Source organism: Mycteria americana, chromosome 9 (assembly GCF_035582795.1).
Source record: "Mycteria americana isolate JAX WOST 10 ecotype Jacksonville Zoo and Gardens chromosome 9, USCA_MyAme_1.0, whole genome shotgun sequence".
Taxonomy (NCBI): domain Eukaryota; kingdom Metazoa; phylum Chordata; class Aves; order Ciconiiformes; family Ciconiidae; genus Mycteria; species Mycteria americana.
The window spans coordinates 27,644,943-27,668,028 of record NC_134373.1 but is presented as its reverse complement, the minus strand read 5'-3'; the positions used below and the strand labels follow the sequence as shown (position 1 = coordinate 27,668,028).

The 23,086-nt window shown below is 45.6% G+C and overlaps 1 protein-coding gene across 3 annotated transcripts in view; it reads right to left on the bottom strand.

Moving 5' to 3' along the window:
• Positions 1-13,736: 13,736 nt before the first annotated feature.
• Positions 13,737-23,086, bottom strand: part of MARCHF4 (membrane associated ring-CH-type finger 4) — a 108,967-nt gene continuing 99,617 nt past the window's right edge. For all 3 annotated transcript variants that reach the window (XM_075511599.1, XM_075511600.1, XM_075511601.1), the window contains one exon: positions 13,737-15,571. In XM_075511599.1, coding sequence (XP_075367714.1) covers positions 15,210-15,571 — 362 coding nt within the window. In that variant the 3' untranslated portion in view covers positions 13,737-15,209. The remainder of the gene's footprint in view (positions 15,572-23,086) is intronic.

Sequence of the window (23,086 nt, the reverse complement as noted above, 5' to 3'; positions counted from 1 at the left end):
AAGTTCCCTTTGAAAGTCTCTGGAATTTCTTTGCGACTCACCCAGTGCCTCCAGAAACATCCTATCCTGAACTGTCTGGTCTCCTGGCTCTTCACTCCGTGTTAAGACAGAAATGTGATCAACTGTCACATTTTTCACAGACCAGAACATCCTCCTTACCTTGGGGAAATAAAAAGAACACACCTTCTTAGGCCCTCAAAACTGGATGTGCAAATTGCTGCAGGAGGGTTTTGCTTGCAGCTGACCAAGTCCTTACTGAGGAATAGTGCCACTTTGGGGGGAGTTTCTTGGGTCTTTCTGAATGTGCCCTACCGAAGTGGTTTGAGACATGTCCCCCGTTGTGAATGCATGCCCAGGAAACACTCCCAGGCACTGGAACTGTCTTGGTAAATTGTTAGCATAGCTTTTGACATGCTTTTGGCCCATGCTGTCTCCATGAGAGTACCCAGCATGGTTCAGGAGTTAACACAGGTGAGGAGCAATAGACAGTTTTGATGTGGCCACCCTTTGGCCTTTTTTGCACCGAGGAATAAGAGTTTGGACTCCGGTGAACCTGTACCAATTGGTATCAGCACCAGAGAAAGGTCCTGAGCACATTGAGCATATTAGGATAGGTGTTGCCATAGATACTTATCATGCATGAAATGAGGAGTTTGAAGTAGAACCAGAAGCAAAAGAACAAAGAACTGAAATCCCACGTCTCTGAAATATATCCAATATTCCTCCTAAATCTTGATGTAGTGCCTGGGAGGACTTATGACTGCCTCATGACAACAGCTGCTTCAGGAACCTAGAAGTGACCTGCACAGCTGTTCATATCCAAATGGCTGCTTGCAACCTAATGCTGGCATTAGGTGCTGGCAAGCTGCCTTTGCTTCCAAATGGTATTTCCAGGATTGCCTGAATGGGACTTGAAAGCAGGAGCTTTGGCCTTCTGAGGACACCCTTTGTCCTGGATGCTCTTCCTGAGAAGAAGGGGAGGGAGGGTCCTAGTCTTATCTCAACTGCAGTCCCTTTACATGAGGATGGGAGCAACCTCTCCATGGCACTGTCCATCCAAGCTGTGAAGCCAGTGCTTCTCCCCAGCACTGAGGCCATCCTAAATAATGAGATCATTCACCTTTAATGTGGTGTCAAGAAGGCAAAGAGTTTACATCTCTGACTGCTGCTTGAAGACTCTACTACTGCTTGCATGGGTGCTTTCAAAACATTTGGTAGCAACACAAAACCTATTAAAATTTAGACCAAAATCCTCAGCCAAACCAATACTGTGGCTTTATTAATCAAAAGCTTTGGGAAAAGAACAGCTTGGCTTTTCTTAATTAAGATTGCCTTTCCCTGGCAGATTAATTACCCAGAATTCATTGCAAATCTCTGGCTCCATGGATGTTATTGATCCAGTCAGGCTGCTAGTTTGTGCTTGCAGGGATCTGTCTGTGATCCTCCTTCTGTGGGAATTTGGGGGGGGAGGGAAGAATGGAGCTGGGTGCCAGTTATTAATAGAATTTGGAACAGGTTTTTTTCCCCTAGCTGATTAAATCAAAATGCTAGACAGTTGCATAATCTCATGCATCTCAGTAACGGCAGCAAATACCACCACCACCACAAGCCCAGCGAAAAGTGTGGAAGAAGTGTGGAGACAGATGCCAAAGGCAACACTGGATTTTTTCTGGAGAGGTAAAGTAATGGGATTTTTTTTACACATGTTCAGAAACAGTGTGCTTAGAAATGTACTGTGAATGTTTCAAATTACTCCTGGGCTGTAGTTTTAGTGTAACATGATGGGTTCAAATCAAGCCCAGGACAAGGAACAGGACTGCTGGTCCCTTTTGATGGTGTCCATATGAAGTACAGGGGTGATCCCACCATAGTTGCCGGTGCTTGTGAGCTCAGGCCCAGTGGCCCACTTGCTGGTGGGGATGGAGTGCTAATGGGAAGCCAGTGACGTCTGCCGCTGCTCTGCAGAAGAATAGCAAGTCTTGGCTTTCCAGAAGGGGAGACTGAGACAGGCTGCAGGTCAAGTGATGGGAGAGGAGCACTGCTATTTGGGTAGCTAAGAAAGGCAGTCCAAGGCATGTCTCCTGGGCATGGAGCTCTCCCTGTAAAACATCAATTGCTTGTTGTGTGCGGTCATGAGCGATTCGCTTTCATAGGTCGATTGCTTTGGAAAATACAATGGGCACCAACAGCTTTGGGTTGTTGAGCACGTGATCTCCTTCAACCTTGCCAATAGTGTTTTAAAGCCTCAACACACCCCTGTATGCTTCTTCTTGTTTACTTTGACTGTCAGGCAAATGCCTTAGTTAAACATTTTCAGGGATGATTTCTAATCCAGGGGCTGTCCTTTAGCACGAGGCTAGGCTTTCCATCAGGCCAGCTAGTTGACTGTGGTGGCTATATTTGCACCGTTCTGCCTGGGTACGCAGCCTCTCTCTACCTTCCCTTTTCTGTTTTCTCGGGACTTTTCCCCCCCCTCACTGCAGTCTTTAAACAAGAAAACAAACAATTCCCCAAAGCTCTGAAAGATGCTTCTGATACAAGATGCGCTGTAATGATTAGAGCTCTCTGCAGTATCACGAGTCACAAATGGTGACAGTCGTAGGACTAGCTGCCTTGCTGTTTAAAGAACAGCTTTTTGCCAGGCTTCATTCACAGCCTTGCAGAGTTTGCTGTTTTAAGAATGCTGGTTTTCCCCTTAGAGTTTAGAAATTCAGGCCTGAGTTTTCAGGAGGTAGCAGTAATTTGAGGGCCCTAAATTTGCCTAGAAAGGGGTTTTTTACTTGTAGGAAAAGTTGAACAGTATTCTTTTGGGATTCTGCTTTAAAAAATCCCCTGAATTGAACACCCTGAATTACTTCATCCTTTTTGCAAATTTGGAACACAAGTTGAGAATTGGAGACAGGTTGCAAGTGACAGATGTCACGAGCTTTAGGCCATAAGCACAATTAACTGCAGGGCTAAGATGGTTGGTGGTTAGAGTCTCATACTGACTGTGGATGGTAGGAGATCCTCACAAATCCCTTAGGTTATTTCTCCCTTTTTCAGTAAGATGAGTGAAGAAACCAATGTTTTGGGCACCACATCTTGTATTCAGCCTGGGTATCTTAACTTACTTCCTCTGATTAATAAAGTCAGGGGAAAGACGACTGATTCGGCTGCTGGCTACCCAATACATGCAAAAGAGGGGTGGATGCTTTTTTCCTAAGTTTAGGGATGGGCGTCAATTTAAAATTGAGACACTGGAGGCCAGTCAAGCATCTCAAATCATACTCGACAACTGTGTAGGCAGTTTGGTGCCGAATACAATTAGGATGAATAATTCCTAGGAGGTACCTATTTTCCTCTGATGATTACGAAGGCAGCTTAGAATTTGACAAGTGGCCTTTAGATGTATAAAGCTGTGTGAGCTGTAGATGCCTACATTAAATACCTACATTGGCAGGTTGAAATATACAGCCTTAAGCACTGCTGAACTAATAGAGGTGGTTACTGGAGATCGAGGACAGACGTAGCTTCCAGGGTCACTCCATGTGCTGTGAACAGAAACAACTCCCTCCAGATCTGGCATCTTTCACCACCGTGAAACCTTACCTGAAGGGAAGGGACAAACACACGGATTGTACGTGGAAGTGGGAACCTCGTGAAATGATTCAGTCTCTCTTTACTCTGCTTATAGTCTTGAAAGTGATCCATTATGCTCTGACTTGAGACTGCTCCAAAGTTTGTTAAGGCTTTAGTGATGCAATAAAGTTCACAGCATTCACAAACTAAAGGCGGCTGTGGGCATTTAAAAATATATATAAAATAAATGAGTTTATGGATGTCTGTTGTTATTCAGTGCATTAAATAACCAGGGGATTGTTTACATTAAGTAATCAATGCTTCTCGCTCCCAGCTAAATTCAAAATGAGAGGGAGGGGAATACTTTAATTATTCTTTGTAAGATGTGCAACTCTGTGACTGTGTCTTGCCCTGTGGGTGCATGGGGCTACTGTTGGCTGTTTTTGTGGATGTGAGGCCTTGTTTACATGTATGTGAGTAACTGATCTTGGTAATGAACTCGCAATGTTTCAGCTAATCTACCGTAACTGCCTGTGAACAGGCTGTTTTCCCCTGCAGATGCAGTAACTAACTACATTTCCATTTTGGCTGATGCCAGTTTATTGGGCAGTAAGACCACGCACAGCAGGAGACATCACAGCATAGCTGGTGCAACCCCTGGGCTTGCCTTGCACTGATTTTGTATGTGCCCATAGCAGTTTGAGTGCTATCTCACACAGGTATATATTTACACCCGTATGCGTGACTGGACATAGGTGTGCAGATTCACACAAACTTTGTTGCAAAGCTGGTGCTTTAAAATTAATGGCTATTAATTCATTGGGAGATGAGGGGTTTTTTGGTGGTGGATGGTAAAAATAGTGACTTTTGCAAATCCTGCAGTGAGGCTGACTCAGTTGGCCTCACAGAGGTGCTCCACTCACTGCTCTCCTGTGCTTTTGACTCTGTGTTGTAAAACCAGAAGATGAGAGCACTGAGGAGGTGGGAGTGTGAAATGCCCCCAGGGCACAGTCCTCACCCTGTGTGCCCACTGAAGTCTGAGGAAACATCCTGCTGATTTTAGTCAGGTTTATGTCAGGCCCTTAGGTGATCTTGTGCAAAATTAACAAACCGGTTGTGTGATAGACCTGTATTACATTGGGAATGTTATCGGTGTAATTGCAGACAGTTGTTAGCCATCTTCTTCAGGGACTGGCATCCTCTGGACGTTGCGCGGATGGCTATTGTATCGCTTCTAAAAGCGACCAGTAACTTCCAGATGGGAGACACTGTTGTTTGCTGTTTGAAATTCTTAAAACAGATTATTTTCTCTTTAAGATTCAGGTAAATATATTCCCTATACACATACACCTACATTCATTGTAGGTTAGGTTTTGAAATTTTCACCTGTGTCTAAACCAAAATAGTTTCACATTCCCAGTGGTTAAAACCTTTTCCTGCCACCACCTTGGTTGAAATGCTTTTTACTCTCAAGCCTGTGATTTTTTCAATTCTGCTGTGAATTTTGCAGCTTGAGCTCACATCCTAATGTTTTGGCAACACTCCTGTCTGTGCGTGAGGGAATCCAGGCTGCAGTATCACTCAAACCTCCTTGTTTTACAGACAACCTTCTATCTCTCTAGAGCAACCCAGTGTTTCAGCATCCCTGTTCTCCTGAAACCCACTGAGCTGGCAAAGACCACAGTGTGTTATAGCTGCTACAGGTCAGCAGAGCCCTGGCTGGCTGGTGTGGGAAATTACTTTTGGTCTGAGCTGGTGCAGGGCACATTATGGTTTTTAACACATGTGTGCCCAGAATAAAACAAACCCTGGGAGGCCTTCTTGAATTAAGAATAATACTTTTTGTGAAGAATAACTGAGTTCCAGTTAAGATGATGTGCACAGTAATTTGTGTTTGCCTAGCCTGGTTGATGCAGCTTTTTGTTAATCGGGGGATATAATCTAACAAGAGGGTTGTTTGTCAGTCTGCAGTATCTGAAAGACCCAGTTTGGGTCCTGGACTCATAGAAAGGCTGGTTGGAGAGGACTCTGTGAAGTCTGGTCTGCCAGTGTTTCATGACTCCTTCCTCCTTTCCCTGCGGATCCTCCAGGGCCTGTCTTGCCCGCTTTTCGCCAGACCATCAGTGTTATTGCTGCAGTAATCAATAGTTGCCACCAGCCTCTTCACACCACACGTCTCCCTTCTCTCTGCCAGTCCTATCCCTGCTCCTTATCTTCTGCCCCCAGCCCCTGCTCCTACTGTCATATCCCCTCTGCTTGTTTTTTGTCCTCCATTTCTGATTAGCACAGCTGTTTCCAAGCAGCTCCTTGTCCTGCCCATTTCTTTTTCTCCATTTCTTCCCTTCTCCCTCTCTGTCTCTCTGTGTATTTCCATAGACTTATTGGAATAGACCTATATTTAAAACAAGACAGAGAACAAAAGGACTTATCTGTTTTCCAGGGGAAGGATGAGGAACAGACCCTGCCTGTCTCTCCAGGGCAGGATCCTCGCATGTGCAACCATGGGAAAGTTCTGAGACCCTTCAGCAAAAGAAAAGTCTTCAGAGCTCCTTGAGACCATCTTTTGTGAGCCCTGTGTTTGGCTGCTGAAACAGTGCCCCTGCTTTCCTGCTGAGGCAGGAAGGGTGTGCAGCTGGTTACACTGGGCTTCTGGGCACATCACCTGAAAAAGTGATGCTGTAGACATTCAGTGGGCACCACAGAAACAAGGGGCAGCCTCAAAAGATGTCCTAGGGTACAGCTTGCTATCATGTGCCCAGCATTCAGGAGAGGAGCTGTGGATCTAGCCCAGCTGCTTACCAACACCTTCCTACCATGGCATTGGTGGTTGTTTCCATTGTCCTGATTTTCTCTGTGCATGCTTGCTCTGAGCGTTCCCTGTGTCTTGAAGTTCACACAGTAATTTGTAGAAGATAAAGCCCTGGAGTGAGGGCTGACTCCAGTACTGCTTAGACGGGAGATGCTTATTGTCAAGGGCAGCTCTGTATTTTCCCTGGGAAGGATGTAGGACACCAGAGTAGGTACTCTGATAATAGCAGCATTTTTCAGTGCTTGCCTGTACTTACCATAGTTGCCTCGAGCTTCTCCCTTGCACACAGGGAAGGCACTACACGTGAACCTTACCTTAACATGATGTTTGGTAAACGATTTTTGCTATTTAATGCCATAAACAAATGATAAGTCGAAGTGCTAACACATTGTGTTATGTATACTAAGACATAGCTTTTTTTCAAATCCCTTATGGGTTTTTCAAACCCACAGGTCTTGACCTCTGATGCATAGGCAGAAGATGAAAGCTTACTGTATAAGGCCCTGTGTGGATTGTGACCAGAAAGAAAGAGATTTTATTGACCAGGAATGGTGGTAAACAAACAAGGAAGGAGGTAAGTTTCACAGTTTACAAGTTAACAGAGAAGGAGAGGAAAAGATTAACAAGAGTCATTCATTTGCTTTTTTTATTATGTATATTTTCATTAGAAAACAACCTTGAACACCCAGGAATAGTTTTCTAATAAACGTAAGCTCATGAAGAGCACTTGGAAGTTTCCATTCTGGGTTCAGGAGAATGACGGGACAGTAACACAGTCGACATGGTCATTCCTCTTAGTCAACCCCTCCCTTGTGGCTGATTGTTTCTTACATTGCAGCCTTCCCTTCCCCATGCTTCCTGCCTTGAACAAAACCAACCCCCCCTCCCAACCCCACAGACATCTCTGTAGAAGTCTCAGAGAGAGTATTTCTGCATGGACGCGCCATTGACTCATCTCATCCCTCAGTGGACATGGTGATTTCTTCCAGGCCCAACTCAGGACCTTACCAACAGACCTTGGAGATCCATGCAGAAACACTGCTTCCTCTCCCGGGCAGACCCCGCAGTAGTGAAGGATCAGTCCATAGTACTTGGGAGTGGTTTCAAAGGGGACTCATGTGAGGTGGTGCAGAATTAGCCTACTGGGGACTCTGCCCGCTGGGGATGAAGATCCAGGGAAGTGTTCTTGCCATCCCCACTAGCTACCTCCCTTCTCACTCTCAGCCCCTCTGGGGCAAAAGTCCTGAAGGGGTTGATGCATAGCTATGGGCTGGTTGTGCTTCTGGAATGAGAAGGATTTCCTCCCCAAGCCTGGCCTGCGTTGCCTACAGAGGGTTTGTTTATAATGGAGAGCTGATGTGTATGAACCAAAAACATGAAGGACAAGGCCGTTTTGTTTTGCTGCCATATAAACCTGACAAAGATTCTTGCTCCCCTCTCATCAGGGCAGACCTCACACAGTTTTACCACCATCTAGAATACAAGTGCTTTGTCCTCACCGTGGTTTTGGCTCAGGTACGTCATCCGCTCTAGTTACCCTGAGGCTAAGAAACAAAAGATTCCCCGTGCCATTATCCCACAGCTTGATAGCAGTGAAGGAGATGCTTGAAAGCTTGAAAGCGTTTGTTCTTTTGGATCAAGAAGCTAAACTCCATGAAAAAGGGTTTTGCTAGCCACACCAGTCTAGAGGGATGGGAGGAAGGTTGGTGTGCCTGTTAGCAAGGAGTAGAAGGGCTGTCCACGCTCCCATCTCAGAGAGATGCTCTACCATTTAGTAGCAATGAATCGCCCCTTTCCAAGGGAAGGCGCAGATTATGGAGTAGTGAGTGAAAGGGGGAATGTAATCTCATAAGAACATAGGTACTGAGATCAGTTGTTCAGAGAACATCAATTTTTGTCTCTCTAGCTGGGAAGAAGACCAGGTGGGTTGGGTAGAAGTCTGTTCATCTTTCTAGGAAAAAGGACTGAATAACCTCTGTGATGTGCAGTGGAAAAACTTCCAGAGAAGCGTGGCAGGCAGGATTTTAAAGGAAAGCTGTCTTGTAATGAAAAGCAAAGAGCAGACTAGCTCTGTCACCAACTTGAACTGTGAAAAGATGAGATAGGTCACTTGTGGGGGCACACTGGGCATGTGCAATTCTTGTGATTATTGATATCAAAACTTATATAAGCTGATAGATGCTCCCACTGCCCAACAGTGACTTGCTAACAACCTGCTACCAACAAGTTGTCATCCTGCCATAGAGGGGCGCAACTGGAGGCAAATCATCTCTGCCTGATGCTGGCTATCCCATCCAGAGGGAAGCTGTGGTCCCCTGTAGAAGGCTACACTCTGGGAAGGCTCCTTGATTATGAGTGGACTCAATCACTCAGACTTTCTTTGAGCAAGTGGGGAACTGAAAGTGATGTCCTAATTCTGTTTGGTAAAGTACATCTTGATGCATAACATAACATATAAAGAAGCATCTCCCCTTATTACCTCTTCTCTACTGTTATTAAATTCTTTAAGTCCTGGGTATTGGAATCCTTTTTTTTTTTTCTTTTTTTTCCCCCCTAAGATGCTTGGGAAAAAAGGGGTTAATAATAGAAAGTAAACAAGCTGGGAACAATACTGTCAATGTGGCTTGGAAAATAATTTCTCTCCAAGTCCTTGTCCCTGTTCAGAAATCCATCTCTTGTCAAACAGTTGTGATGGCAGGTGTTTGTGCTTTTGCATCATTGTGCTTGTTTGAGTATGGCTCAGATAAGTTTGAGGGGTCTTCAGTCTGTTTCCCGCTGCTGGAGCTGAGCATCTGTTTTCCACATACTTCGGCATTAATTAAATGCTATACAATAATGAGCATGAACCAGAGACAGGCCAGAGGTCATATAAAAGCATTTCCATCTTCTGTCTTCTCTTTGCCTGAAGTCAAATCATATGTAGTACTTTCCACACCGCAGCTCCCTAGCTCCTGTCAAGACTTATCCAATGCAGTTAAGTATTCTTTCAGGTTTATTTGGATTTTTTTTTTCTTTATGTTTTCAGGATAACATTTATAAATATATATGTATATCTGTACATATATTTTTATCTTGCAATTCCAGTTCTGGAAGAGAAAACATCGTTCTTTCATCAAAGGAGAAATTCACCCACTGACCTGGAGGTAATTTGAATAATGAACTAAGGTAGTTTTTGATGTTTGTGTAAACAGCACAGAGGCATCTGATCCTGTTCTCCTTGTATCCAACATGATAGATGTGAGATCAAAGACCGCCTTCAGTAGCTGCAGCATGTCGGACTTGCATTATTGAGGGAAATGTTCCTAGAGCCATCAGCTCGTTGCTGTTGTATGGAAACCAATTGATGTTTTCACTGTATCTCCCTCAACATGGAAGGAGAGGTGAAGGCCAATGCAATAAGCTCCTACACTTGTTTCTCCTCTCAGGATTCAAATATGTCATTGCCTATTAAAGGAAATTAATTTGCCTGTCTGGATACATGAAGGATGTAGAAGACTCTAAAACTACTCTTGGAGGAATCCCGTGTCTGTGTCTGCTCAGGAGATCTTCAGGGCTGGAGTCTAGGGACAGCAGAGGGAATGAGGCATCTGTTGGCTCAGGAATGAGAAGGAGCAGTCACAGGTGAGGTGAATACTGGAGGGGAGGTTAGGATACTCAGCCAGTAGTCACTAAGGCAATTGCACTGCTGACTATTTCTCTCCAAGTGCTTGACCGACATATAAGAAGGAATAGGTCTTCTGGCCATGCGTTCTCACTAGGAGATGTGCAGGAGTCCTGATGGATGAGCAGGTTGGAAATGCTAATGGTGCAGCCTCCTCCTACACTGAAGGGTAGTAGTACTTTGCTTGGTCAAAATAATATTTTTTCTCTTGTAGAAAACAAAGAGAAGATGCGTGAATGACTGACCACCACGTGTGGGCAGGAGATGGTCTTCAGGATTGGAAAGTCTTCAGCATTGTCCTCCATCTACAGGCATTGGCTCTGACGTTTTACTGCTGCCAGATACAAGGGCTTTGAGAAGGGTCAGGGACCTAGCAGACATGAGTAGTATTCTCCTGTCTTCTCGAGTAGACAGAGTGAACAGCTACTGCCTCTCTTGACTCAAATCTATGCTGCTGACTTGCTCTTTCCTTGGGTCGCCCATCATGGTAAGGTAAGACATGGACCTCTTCAGCACCTTGCTTGGGAAACCACAACAGGGAACACACCTGATTTAGTTGAAAAACAGTCCACCACTTCTGACATTTGAAATTGGAAACGAAGTGTTAGTGGGGTATATGGGTTTTGCAGGCATTATGGGTTTTTTGTGGCAACCAATTAACAGCAGGCACTGCGATTGGCAAAGTGAATATATATCAAAGAGGACTGACCGATGGTTGTGGAGTCTGGCTATTGATACAGACTCCTAATGGTCCCTGTGTTCTCTGATGACCCTTAGGTTAGTGCATGTGCTTTAGCCATTGCAGGCACAGAGGAAGAGGGTCTGAATGTGGCAGTGGGTATTTCCCAAGAGACTGGATGGCAAGAATGGAAGAGCTGTGGAAGCTGGAGGCCAGCACTGATGTTTCAGCAGGCAAGAATAGCATTGGCAACTGACACACAGCAAAACACCTCTGAAGAGCATAACCAGAAGAGCATTACCAGAAAGGCCTGTCAAAACTGATGGAAAATCAGGGCACTAGCAGAAATCACAAGAATGAGCAGGACCACACACACATGATTTCTGATGATGGCTGAACACAGTCCTCCACATTGACCATCCCCAAATGGTGTTGGAGGACCACAAAGCTCAAGAACGGAGGGGTCTCCACAGTGATAGGACCTGGAATTTTCTCCACTGGGAGAAACAGCTGCCAAACTCTGCAAGCTTTGTTTGTCAGTGGAAGCTGATCTGACTGCTTTGTAACAAAACAGAGAGAACGTCTCTTCAGGAAACCAGCAGACAAGACTAGAGGAAAGATGTGGGGAACAAGAGATGCCTTCTGTACCATAGCTCTGCCCCATCTCTTCTGTCTGCTAGAATCCCCCAATACGCAAAGTATTTTGCATTTTGGGAGCATACTGTCTCCATTTGCACCTTTTAAAGTCCTGCATAGTAGCACAAAGAGGATGGCACAAGCAGTTGTGGAAGAGATGAGAGCACTGTGCTATGGAAGGAAGAGACCCTCATCAGTATTTCTGCCATCAATACTTTGGGGAGGAAAGAAAAAGAGAATCCAAAACCCCAAACCCCACATTAAATTTGCACTTGTTCTCTCAGGCTGGTAGCCTAGAAGTTCATAAACTCAGAAGTACCTTGTTCTGGAGTAAACTGTTCTGAAAACAGTTTCCAATGGCTTCCCCGAGTTTGCTTTGCTGGTGGCAGCCCTTCGGCTCCGTGCTGGCACATGTATGAAGCTCTTTGAACAAGTTTTGACCTTCCTTTAGCCCCTCTGCCCATCAAGCCAGCTAATGACATGCTTCGTATTGCACAGAACACATACAATTGACAAGTTCATAGTGTTGTTTAAATATTAAACAGTCTAGACAGGCTTTTGAGTCTTATGCCGCTATGAAAAGGCTCAGACCATACCCATCTCTGAAACTGGGCTGCGGGATCATTTGCACAGTAAGACAGACAATAAGACTTGTATACATTGCCATGCAACAGAAGAGACCCCGAACCGCCAGCCCTAAGTGGAAAGTTTATTTCTAAGCACAATATATGGAAAAACCAAACCAACAAACCCCACAGATATAGAAAACGTTGTAGCAAATCCCTGGTCAAGTAGGACTTCATGTCTGTCACTACCCTGCACCTCACAGCCGCTTAAAATGTCATGCAATGGAGGAGAGGGCACTCGGATGACACCCTCCACTTCGGATCAAGGAGGATCTCCAAGCAGGAGAAGGCTGATGGGACTCCCGCTGAGTGATTCGGACTGTAACCAGCAAAAGGGCAGCGCTGCTCACCCCCACCACACGCTTTGTGACTACCGGTGGTAGACTTAGCACTTCAACAGGCTTTACCAACGTGGATTCTCACAACACCCCTGTGAGGTAGGTACGTATTGTTATTCCCCCTTTGTGTGGAGGGGGGAACTGAGCCAAACAGCCCAAGGCTACAGAGTCGGTGGCAGAGCTGGAGTGAGAGTATGCAGAGTCCTGTGTGCTCAGATTACTAGATCACACCACTCTTTCACGGCAAGTTGTGCTTCTGACCTCATAAACTTTTAGCCGTTAGCCAAATTAAAGGAATTTGACTTCTCCATATTAAATGAGTGGAGGGCAGGGAGGGAAACAACATCATGTCTGACAGCTGTCCCTTCATCTGTGTATGCTTCCCCCTTCCCAAAACCACCATAATTACTCATTTCTTGGAACGAGGACAGCTTCCAGGACAGGCATGGGGGCAAGAGGCTGCTGTGTTTGCTTGCTTTGGCCAGGTTTCTCTCTATTGTGGATCAGAAGCGGTTCTTCCAGAGACCGTTCATGGCAACACCTTCATTCTGGGGGTAGCTGCTTTTAGAGATGATCGGAATTGCCCCTTCCCTCTCCCTCTGCCCACCAACATCCCTTCCCTTCCCTCTGCCAAAAGCACTCTTTGGTAGATAATAAGATTGGTCAGATAAAGGTACAGTGGCCTCAGAAACCATGCTGTTTCACATGGGTCCTCAGTAGGTCAGCTTTCTTGGCTGGTGTTTCACCTCCCACATTCTCTGCCAGAGAAGTACCTGTTCTGTTGCATTCTGATATTCAAAGGGACACTGTCAAGTAATCGAGGTGAAAAATACGACCTGCCTTAAGATGCTAATCTCCATCTTCAACGTTGCAGAATGGCTGGTGTGTTCAAACCCGGAGGCTGAAGTTTGACACCTTCCCCAGTCCAGAAACACCTGACCCATGATGGCCTAGCTGCCAAAGGAGCCATGTTTGCCCTGGCTCCAATAGAAGCTGCGAGGGGTGCTGGTACGATGACAGAGGGCATTTGGACACAGCCGTTGTGCAACGTTGCTCAGCACTGCTGCTAAATGGATGCAGTTTGGCTGAAGTCCTTACCTTAATTTTAGGGGGAGCTGGGTTCAGGCTTGATCACTACAGGCTCATTGTTTCGGGATTGCTGAGCTGTTGCTCCTCAATTAGCTAGTCACTGTATTTTTAGGGTTCCTGCTCTTACACTTGCTTTGTGGCAGTTGTGCTGGCAAAACAGCTCAACCCCGTAGAGCTGGGACATACCCTCCATCGAGCGAGGACAGTCAGCAGGAAATCAGTAACATGGATTTCCTCCTGTCACAGAAGAAAGGTGGGGAGGAGAAGGACGGGGATGGTGAAAGGAATGGGGTGAGTGGAGAGAACGGTACGTGCCCAAATGGAAAAGGACAAAATCGGTAGGGAAAGAAATTTTATTTTCAAGCTTGTAAGAGAATATTACAAACAATGGAGAGTAAAAAAAGCCCAAACCCTAAAAACTATTTAAAAAGTACTTGACAGTGTCCCTTTAATATCCACAAATGATTCAGCCATTGTGCATTGAAAGAGAATGTTCCTGAAGAGCAACCGGTACCTTCAAGGATATATCCCAGAGAAGGAGAGTTATTAGAAGTGTTACATATTCGATCAGCAACTGTGCTCCCTCTTCAGACTAACTCTCTCTTGAATGATTGAATGGAATAGACTTTGTAATAAACTAACAGACTGGATGGTGAAAGGCTCAGCCTACAAGACTGAGTGAGACTGTTTGCAAATCGAGGAGCAGGGATACAGACACCAAAAAAAAAAAAGAGATGTACAACTCTAATGCATGAGTGTCTGAATCAGCAAGGAAGCAGAAACCCACCGAGATGGGCTGGCTTCTTGTGACTGGAGTAAAATGGAAGGAAATTAACCTGGAATGTCTGCACGGGAAATGATGTGTGCGAGTGGCAAGATTTGGATGCTGGATTTGGGGTTATGAAGGCATAAATCACACCAGTACTTGTGCTTGAAACACCTGCGGAGCATTTGTACAAAATTTGCCAAAAATGCCTATACGTCGAATAAAGGTCATGGAGCACCCTCCCCCCTCCCAGTTCCACCCTCACAAACCCTTTGTCAGGAACATTATGAAAACAAACAGGCTTTTTGTTTTGGTGAAATTTGGGTATGCCTGGGTTTTGTTAGATTTTCTTGGTGGGATGATTCAATCTCTCTTTCTGTAAATCAATACTGAAAAATCCCTAGCCATTTCACTTCAGGTTTCCTATGGTAAATCGAACAAGGCTCCAGAGTGACTCATGAAACAAAACGACTCATGGCCCTGATTAATCACAGTCTGGAAAATAAAAATACTCCAAATATTTTGTTCCCTTCCTTGTTTCTATAAATCTCACACTGTGTGTGTGTGCATGTTTTTGCGTGCGTGCGTGTGTGTACGGGGCGTGTGTACAGAGCGTTACCTATTCCAGGTAATAGGATTTGTAAGACATGCTATACCATCTGTTCCTCTGCTTCCCCAGAACTCTGCCTACTCAGTTTGTAGTCTGTATTGCACTTGTTTTGTTGATTTTTTTTTTTTTGTGATTTGTGTTGTTGTTTTTTTTTTCTTTTTTTTTTCTTTTTTTTTTAAACTGGCTGGAAAACATTAACCTCTTTAGCATGAGTGTGCAGCTCTCCCTCCACCTGCTTTTTTCCTCAGCTGGCCAGGTGCCGCCTCTTATATCTTGTGCAGTTACCAAAAAAGAAAAGGAGAGGAAGAAAAAAAAAAAAAAAAAAAAAAGAAAAAAAGAAAAGGAAAGAGAAAGAAAAAGGCACACCATGCTCCTCTGCTTTATGAGTTCTTTGTCTCCTCCGCTTCGTGTTAAGGCCTCCTGAATTCCTCGGCTCAGACCGTCGTGACCCTCATGACGAGCTCTCTGTTACTACTAGACTGACTCCTCTGTTCGTGAGGCCTCAGGTGGCTGAGTATATGCAGGATGGTATAAGCACAGTGGTGGTCAGAGAGGGTGCCTGTGGCATGGCCGGCAGCCCGTGCCCCGCTGTCGGCTGGAGCGGAGTTAGTGGCTGTACCACCAGCGGAGGACGAGTGGGTGGTTTGGGAGGAGGGGCGCTGATTTGTCCTGGTCCCTGTTTTTTGTTCCTCCATGTCCTTTGTTTTGTCATAGTTCAGCACTTTCCACTGCTGATTGACCGCCTGCCACCGTTTAAAAATCCGGTAAACCGAGGGCCCTTCGTGTATTATTAGACCTGGAGGGAAGGGGGAAAGAAATAAACATAAAACAGAAACAAAACTTTAGAAAGAACCATAAACCTACCCCAGCAACCTGCCCCCAGCTAGCTGGTTAGCTCAGCTCTCCCTCAGCCAGTGTTTATTCAATGATAAATCATGTATTTTAATTACCGACTGGCGGAGCACCGGTTCTCCTGCTCTGCTGGATCCCTTTTCCCCTGAATTAAAAGGATTACAGCTTTATCTCAGCAATCAATAAATGGATCGTAAATGCAGCAGAGTGAGTTATGCTCTTACAGCAAAACAGTATCTGTTTACCAATAAACGCCCGAGGTTTATCTATCACTGGACTGGTTTTGCATGCTGCATAGGCATGATTCACCCAGCTAACGGCATGTGTTTGGAGGGGGTGTAACTGGATCTGACGTGCTGGTGACGTCTGCTGCACCAGCGTCATGTGCGTGCGCAGCCCGCGTCTCTCCCCACACACAGCAGCAGAGCAGACACGCACGTGGAGGCCAGAGGTGGCAATCGAGCAAAAAAAGGGTCTGTCTATACCTATAAATGGTTTGTCATCCTAGGCAAAGTTTTGCTCATCTGCAGAGCAGGCATCTCATCATACGTCATTGCTCCCTTCCAAGGGGGAAAACAACACGCTTGAAAGAAAGGGCAGATGAGCTTACACCGTGTGTGCGCTGAGTATGCGCGTAATGCACATGTCCTGCTACCCATCTGCGTATGCCAGAGCTGATGTCCAGGGACGGCACTGGGCTGTAGGACAACTGACTTGAATGGTCTCTGCATTTGAAAGAGAGCGAGCAGCCCTTCCACCCAGCAGTTAGCTCACCTCCCAGTGGTCCCTGTCATCCTTCACAGAATCACAGAATCACAGAATCGTATAGGTTGGAAAAGACCTTTAAGATCATCGAGTCCAACCGTAAACCTAACACTACCAAGACCTCCACTACACCATGTCCCTAAGCACCTCATCCAAACGTCCTTTAAATACCTCCAGGGATGGGGACTCAACCACTTCCCTGGGCAGCCTGTTCCAATGCTTGATAACCCTTTCAGTGAAGTAAAATTTCCTAATATCCAGTCTAAACCTCCCCTGGTGCAACTTGAGGCCATTTTGTTTCGTCCTATCACTTGTTACCTGGGAGAAGAGACCGACCCCCACCTCTCTACAACCTCCTTTCAGGTACTTGTAGAGAGCAATAAGGTCTCCCCTCAGCCTCCTTTTCTCCAGGCTAAACAACCCCAGGTCCCTCAGCCGCTCCTCATCAGACTTGTGCTCCAGACCCTTCACCAGCTTCGTTGCCCTTCTCTGGACACGCTCCAGCACCTCAATGTCTCTCTTGTAGTGGGGGGCCCAAAACTGAACACAGCATTCGAGGTGCGGCCTCACCAGTGCCGAGTACAGGGGCACAATCACTTCCCTAGTCCTGCTGGCCACGCTATTCTTGATACAAGCCAGGATGCCATTGGCTTTCTTGGCCGCCTGGGCACACTGCTGGCTCATATTCAGGCGGCTGTCAACCAGCACCCCCAGGTCCTTTTCTGCCAGGCAGCTTTCCAGCCATTCTTCCCACCCTTGCAAGAGGACTGAAGGATTAGACAATAAGTTGTTTAGACGATGACAGTACTTGAGTATAAAGCTCCGTTATTATTCAAGCTGCCAGGCTTTGGCTAGACCCTTTGAAAGCACTAGGACCAGCAGTGACTGCAACACTGTCTTGTTCTTATCCACTGAGGCTGGAAGAAGCTGCAACATCTCGTGTAGACCGGCTTGGTTGACACACTGTAATATGATTAATAAGCTTTGCTAGAGAGTGGGATTTATGCAGAATGCAGGATTTATGCAGAATTTATGCATGAACTCCTTGTTTTGTAGCAATCTGTCTGTTAGGAAAGTGCCTTTGTGCCCTGTGTAACTGGAGCAGGACCAGCAGGTAGGACAGTACGGGGTGAATTAGCACATGGAGAGCTTCATTGTTCTTAACAACGATGGCTTCACCATTCTTGGTCAGGATCAAGATTATCAGAACCATTTCTAGGAAGAGCAGCTCTCTTGCCTGCCTGTTCCAAGCAGGCTCCAAGCCTGAACCAAGCAGGTTCCAATACAAGGGCAAAGAACAAAAGACCCACAAGAAGTAAGAAGCAAAATCATACTGAAACGAGCTTACCTTGACCAGCATTGTGCAGGGAGATGATGGGCACCACAGAAAAAAGTGGTTTACTGCTATCCCTGATCAATCAAATGCTAGGGCTTTACCCTCCACCCAGCTTTCCAGACTGTTCTAGTTTCTGATGACAGGCAATTATTGGAGTCAATCTATGTATATAAAAAACCAAAATATCTGAAGGTCATCCTACCCTTAGGGCTGACGTCCCCATTACTCACTGATGAGATGCAGCCACCTGGTTTCTTAGGGCCAGCATCTGATTTTACAGAGTTTACACTCTAGCTTCTAGTACAGGTTGAGTTTCTAGCCTCTCTGGTTTTAAGCATAACTAGAAGCCCTGCTGACTTGACCACAGAATAGCTTCAGGTGGACTCTCACGTTCATCATAATGGGGTGCTGAGTCTGCTTACTGGCTGTAGAAGTAATCACATTAGATAGTTTAAGTATTCAAATGTGGCTACTTTGGGACAAGGAATAGCGCTGGGCGCTACAGTACGGGAGAGATCTTTACTCTGGTTCCCATAGACCAGTGAGATTGCACAGCTGTAATCCTGTAGTGATGCTGGCTTTTCACAACCAAACACCATGATGTCATAATAGAAAAATATGGTTTTTCCTCCCTACTTTGAAACATGGTTGAGAATTCTGACACCTTCTGATCAAAGCATCAACCATAAAAACCAGGATTTAGGGAAAGCCTGCAGATCCAGCCAAGGAGACAGAGCTTTGAAGCAGGCCTGAAGTGGATCAGCCCATGACAAGGGACATTAGACATATATTTAAATGAGCCGTCTGATCTGTAATGAATGAAATTCCACTCTGATCAATGACAGAGCCAATGTTTCTCTGAGACCACTTTAAGCCTCGGATAAAAGAGCCAAAATTGAATGTTTTCTCCTTGGCTGTAGCACATTCTCCACAGAATCAAATCCATTCTCTGAAGTATTAAACACTGAGCCAGGATTGTAAATCTATTCTTAATTACCTTATCACAAATATTTAATGCACAGCCTGATTCAAGAGGGCTGTTTATAAAATTCTTGTTTGTTTGCCTTCTAATTATAAATGTTTATGATCTTATGCAATTAACTGTGTGATGCTGATGGATGGGTTGCTGAGTCAACTGAGCACCTGTTTTCTTAGATAATTTTGGTTTCCAAATATTTATAAAAGTACAAAATAACTTGTTTTCGTCTGTATTTACTGGGCTCTAAATTACTTATCGATTTCCCAGTGTCAAGCTCAGGAAGCTATAAAATTAAAAAGGAACCAAGTGGAGGGGTGGGCAGGGAGATAGAATTAACAGTGATTCATTTGCAAGAGTAAATGCCCAGAGTAAGCAAGAGTCCATCAGTTTATATCAAGCTGCAGGACACTTAATGCTGCCATCGAAACAAATTTTGTCTGCCTGAGATAAATTAGGATTGGAACCCCTGTGTTCAGCTCTGTGCGTCCCCTTCCAGAAACACCCCTCCCTCAAGGATCATTCTTGTTTACAGAGGTGCAACGTTCCAATTAAAGGCCAGACTTAAGTGGGAAATCCTTCAGGAAGAACTGTATTCAACTAGAAGTGTCCAGCTAGAAGCAATTATTCCATAAGCCAAATCCTGTGTATGTGGGGAAGATAGCAGGTTGGTATGAACTTCTCTCTTCATGTACTTCATGTACATGAACTTCTCTCTCTCTTTTCAATGAAGAAATGTCTATATGAGAATTATCATATGGATTCTGGTAATGGCCTGGTCCTTTTCCACTCCTCCCAAGTTTATCTTGCCGTCTTCTGCTTCACAAAATCTGTTCTCAACAGATTGTCTGTGAAAACCATCCTCTTCGGAAGGAAATTCTCTGTAAGCTTCATGCAAAACGTGTTGCTCCAGATTGTTGCCTGGTCCATGAAATCCCTTGTTTGTGGTGTTGGTGAAATGAACCTCCTATGGAACGTGGACACTGAAGATGTGCTGTTCTCATTTCCATTTTCCCATGTAGAGACCTGGCTGGACTAGCATCAGAAGAAATGCCTTGAGCTGAAAATTGTTGAATGCTGGAAGAAGTATTTAGGGGAACTATAATATACACTTGTCTTGTTCTTATTTCACTCTTATGTCTGTTTGTGGCCATTGATGGAAACAGGGCAGCTGGCTAGATGGGGCCCTGGCCATTCTTATATTCTTAGACATTTCTACTTGCACTGGCTTGTGCCATGAAAAGATTTCCCAAATGGCTCTGGAGCTGGAGACAGCTCATATTATGTGATGGAGTCATTAACCTGACAGCAAAGTCTACAAAAAAAAAATTCTAATGCCTCTGCTTGCATTGCCACATTGATGTGTCTGTGCTGTTCCCAGGACAAGACATAGTGTCTGTGAGCTAACATGGTAGGGCTAACCCAGTGCAGTGCTTCGAATTAACACATGCTGAATCAGGAACAATATTTGCAGTAAACCATATTGATCTCTTTTCACTGTGTTCACTCTCTCCATATATTAGCCTTCTTTTCTCTTTCTCGTGTGGCTTTATTATTATTGAGTCCATGCAGAGAGTCAGATCATGGCCAGCCCTGTGGAGCTCTGTAGAGTCCAGGCAGGAGGGACTAGTGATTATCCTGGGTGCAGGGATTACTTCCCAGAGCTGAGAAGCTGCTTTGTGTTTCACAGCACAGGCAAACACAGCAATACCTTGGCAACAGGTTATACCAAACCAGCTGGTATCTTATGCTTTCTTTCATTTATTACACACGGGAGAGGACCCAGCACCTAACCACTGCTCTTATGCAAAACTATCCCAGTTAAGTGACTCAGCCCCAAAGAGCACAGAGCCTGGTTCCAGATTGGATTTAAAGCAACAGGTAAGCAACATCAATACATACTGGCTAGGCAAGGGTTGTGTCAGTGCAGTTGCATACCCAATCAGTGCATGCCCACAGCATCTGGGAGAGCAAGCTGACAACTGCTGACTCTGGGGAAAGACTTACCTCTTCCATTTACCCCCCTACGCTCACTCTCATTTTCATCCCAGAGCAAGAAGAGCTCTTTCTTGCCCTGGGATGAAAGGACTGTTTCTCTTCCAGGTTATTGAGATGCAGTCTGCAACAGAGCTAGCACTGGTGAAAGCAGTTTAATTTCCATGTTCTACTCATTGATTGCCACAGCTAACCCTGAGCTTCTGGACTCTTAAAATGCAAAAGTTAGAAAGGGGTGCGTGACTAAGGGTGAGTATCGTGGCCCAGAGGTAATGCTCATGTCACTTTAGGATTTCTCTGAGCCTTGCAATACCTGCCCACGCTACATCATGATCCACATGGACAGTCTCAGTGCAAGGAAATGTTCTTGTTCTCGGTGCTGAGGGTGGACACATATGGGCTGTATGCAGGTGGCCCTTTGTCCCTTGGGATTAGTTGGGACAGAGGTGCATTGCCATCAGTGGACCTGTGGCAAGACTGGTCAAAAAAGAGGTCCTCAGCCCAATGGCTAGAAGGGCTGTTGGAAGAACACGGGCAAAACCCGATGTAACAAGGACAACTGCATTTGTGCCTCCAGATGGCAAGGGAAGATCAGCTGGCATACCACCATCCTGTGAGATTAACCCAGGTTGTGAGCCTCCAATTTAAGGCAACTTTGGAGCAGCAGTTTCCCAGAAATGACAAGCAGTCACCTTCTGCACATTGTCAGCCTCTGCCACCAAGTGATCTTTTCACCAGGACTTTCAGCCTCTAATTAACCTTCCTCTTATTCCAACAGTTGCCATGCATTTTCTTGAAAGAGACAGGTAAATTCTTGGGGCAGGAACTGCTTCTCCTGTTTGCCAGTAAAGAAACCACCAAAACAAGGCTTCTGCTGACAGTGAGTGGTACATCACCCCTGCGCTGTCACTCACATTATCTACAGGAGGAACAATCACAGTCCATTCCAGCCAGTTACTCTGTCCTGCTTCTCATAAAGTCCCTGTCCTGCCACCTGAGCTGTCACCTCTTATTCCCACCTTCAGCAGCACTTTCCCCCTTCTGTTTCCTTTCCAAATGCAGTTTCACCTCAGCCAGACAGCTGCCATGCTTTAGCCTGTTTCTGTTGCTTTCATTGCTAGGTGTCAGGGGAAGATTACAGCAGCTGTGATCAAAGCTTAATGTTTGCATCCACAGCAGTGGTGGCTCAGGCCAAGGCAAACCAGTCCTCCTGGGAGATAACACTTTCATTGCCAGGCTTTCCCTTTATTGACATCATTGCGTATACAAACCCTTCTATCCCTCTCTGTGAATTCTTTAATGTTTTGTGGCAATCTCAAATCCCCCCACTTTTGTTTCCAAAGCTCCAGCAGCTCAGCCCTCACTTATCTCTTTGCCTTAATCTCATCCTATTTGCTCCACCCTTAGCCCCCTTGCATCTTAACCTAAGAGCAGAAAAGTGGCTGTACTGGTTCGGTCAAGGGGTCTGTCTATCATAGCATCCTGCCTCCAGCAGTGGCCAACAGTACAAGGAAGGGTGTAAAAACAAAGGCAGGAGAGTGATGTTTCCCTGATGGGCTCTGCACATTGCAGGGGCCATACCTAGCCACAGATGGTCTCTTTTGGCTCATTTGTGTTCCCTAACCATAGGTTTCTAGTGTACACTAAAGTGTACTGGCTTTTGCTCTGCGCTCTGCATTTGCCCAAGTTAGGCTGCCCCGCCACTTCCCAAATTCTCATCGTCCCCATGAGATCGCTCCATTCCAAAAAATGCTTTAGAAATAACCATGAATCTCTGCCTCACCGAGCTCCCACTGGACCCGTCCAATCCATACTGCTTTTCAGTCTAATCCTCTGTACTTTATCGCTCATCCATGATGCAAGATAGTCCTTGGTGATAAGTCGGGAAAAGAGGGCCAGAGGGACCTCTTCCTGCAAAGATGGGCTGGGAAAGGGGCACCTAGTTTCTGGCATCCCTCAACATTGTGGTGGGGTCAGTTCCAGCTGAATATGGCAAGTTCTTTAAACAACCCATCATTTTTAAATCCCCCAGTGGCCAAGACTCAAGGCTGCAGAGCTGTGCTCTGCAGGCAACGGGGAAAAGGGTGAACCAGGGAGTGGGGAGAGGTAGATTCATAATTGAAAGTAATGTTGTGGCACCAGTGGGACTCTGCGCTTGGGCTGATTTGGGAGGAGAAGTGTTAACATCAGAATTGACCAGGTGGGGAATCAGGTAATGCCTTCTCTCTCCTCACTCCTGTTCATCATCTCCAGAACTTCTTTATTTTGCCCCCCTTTTTCTCCAAGTGAACTCCCCAGGAAGATGCAGTCCCCAGAGCAGAGAGGTGCAGAATCAGCACTGTACACCCCACCTTCCTTTTGATACCCTGATGAAATAAACTGATATG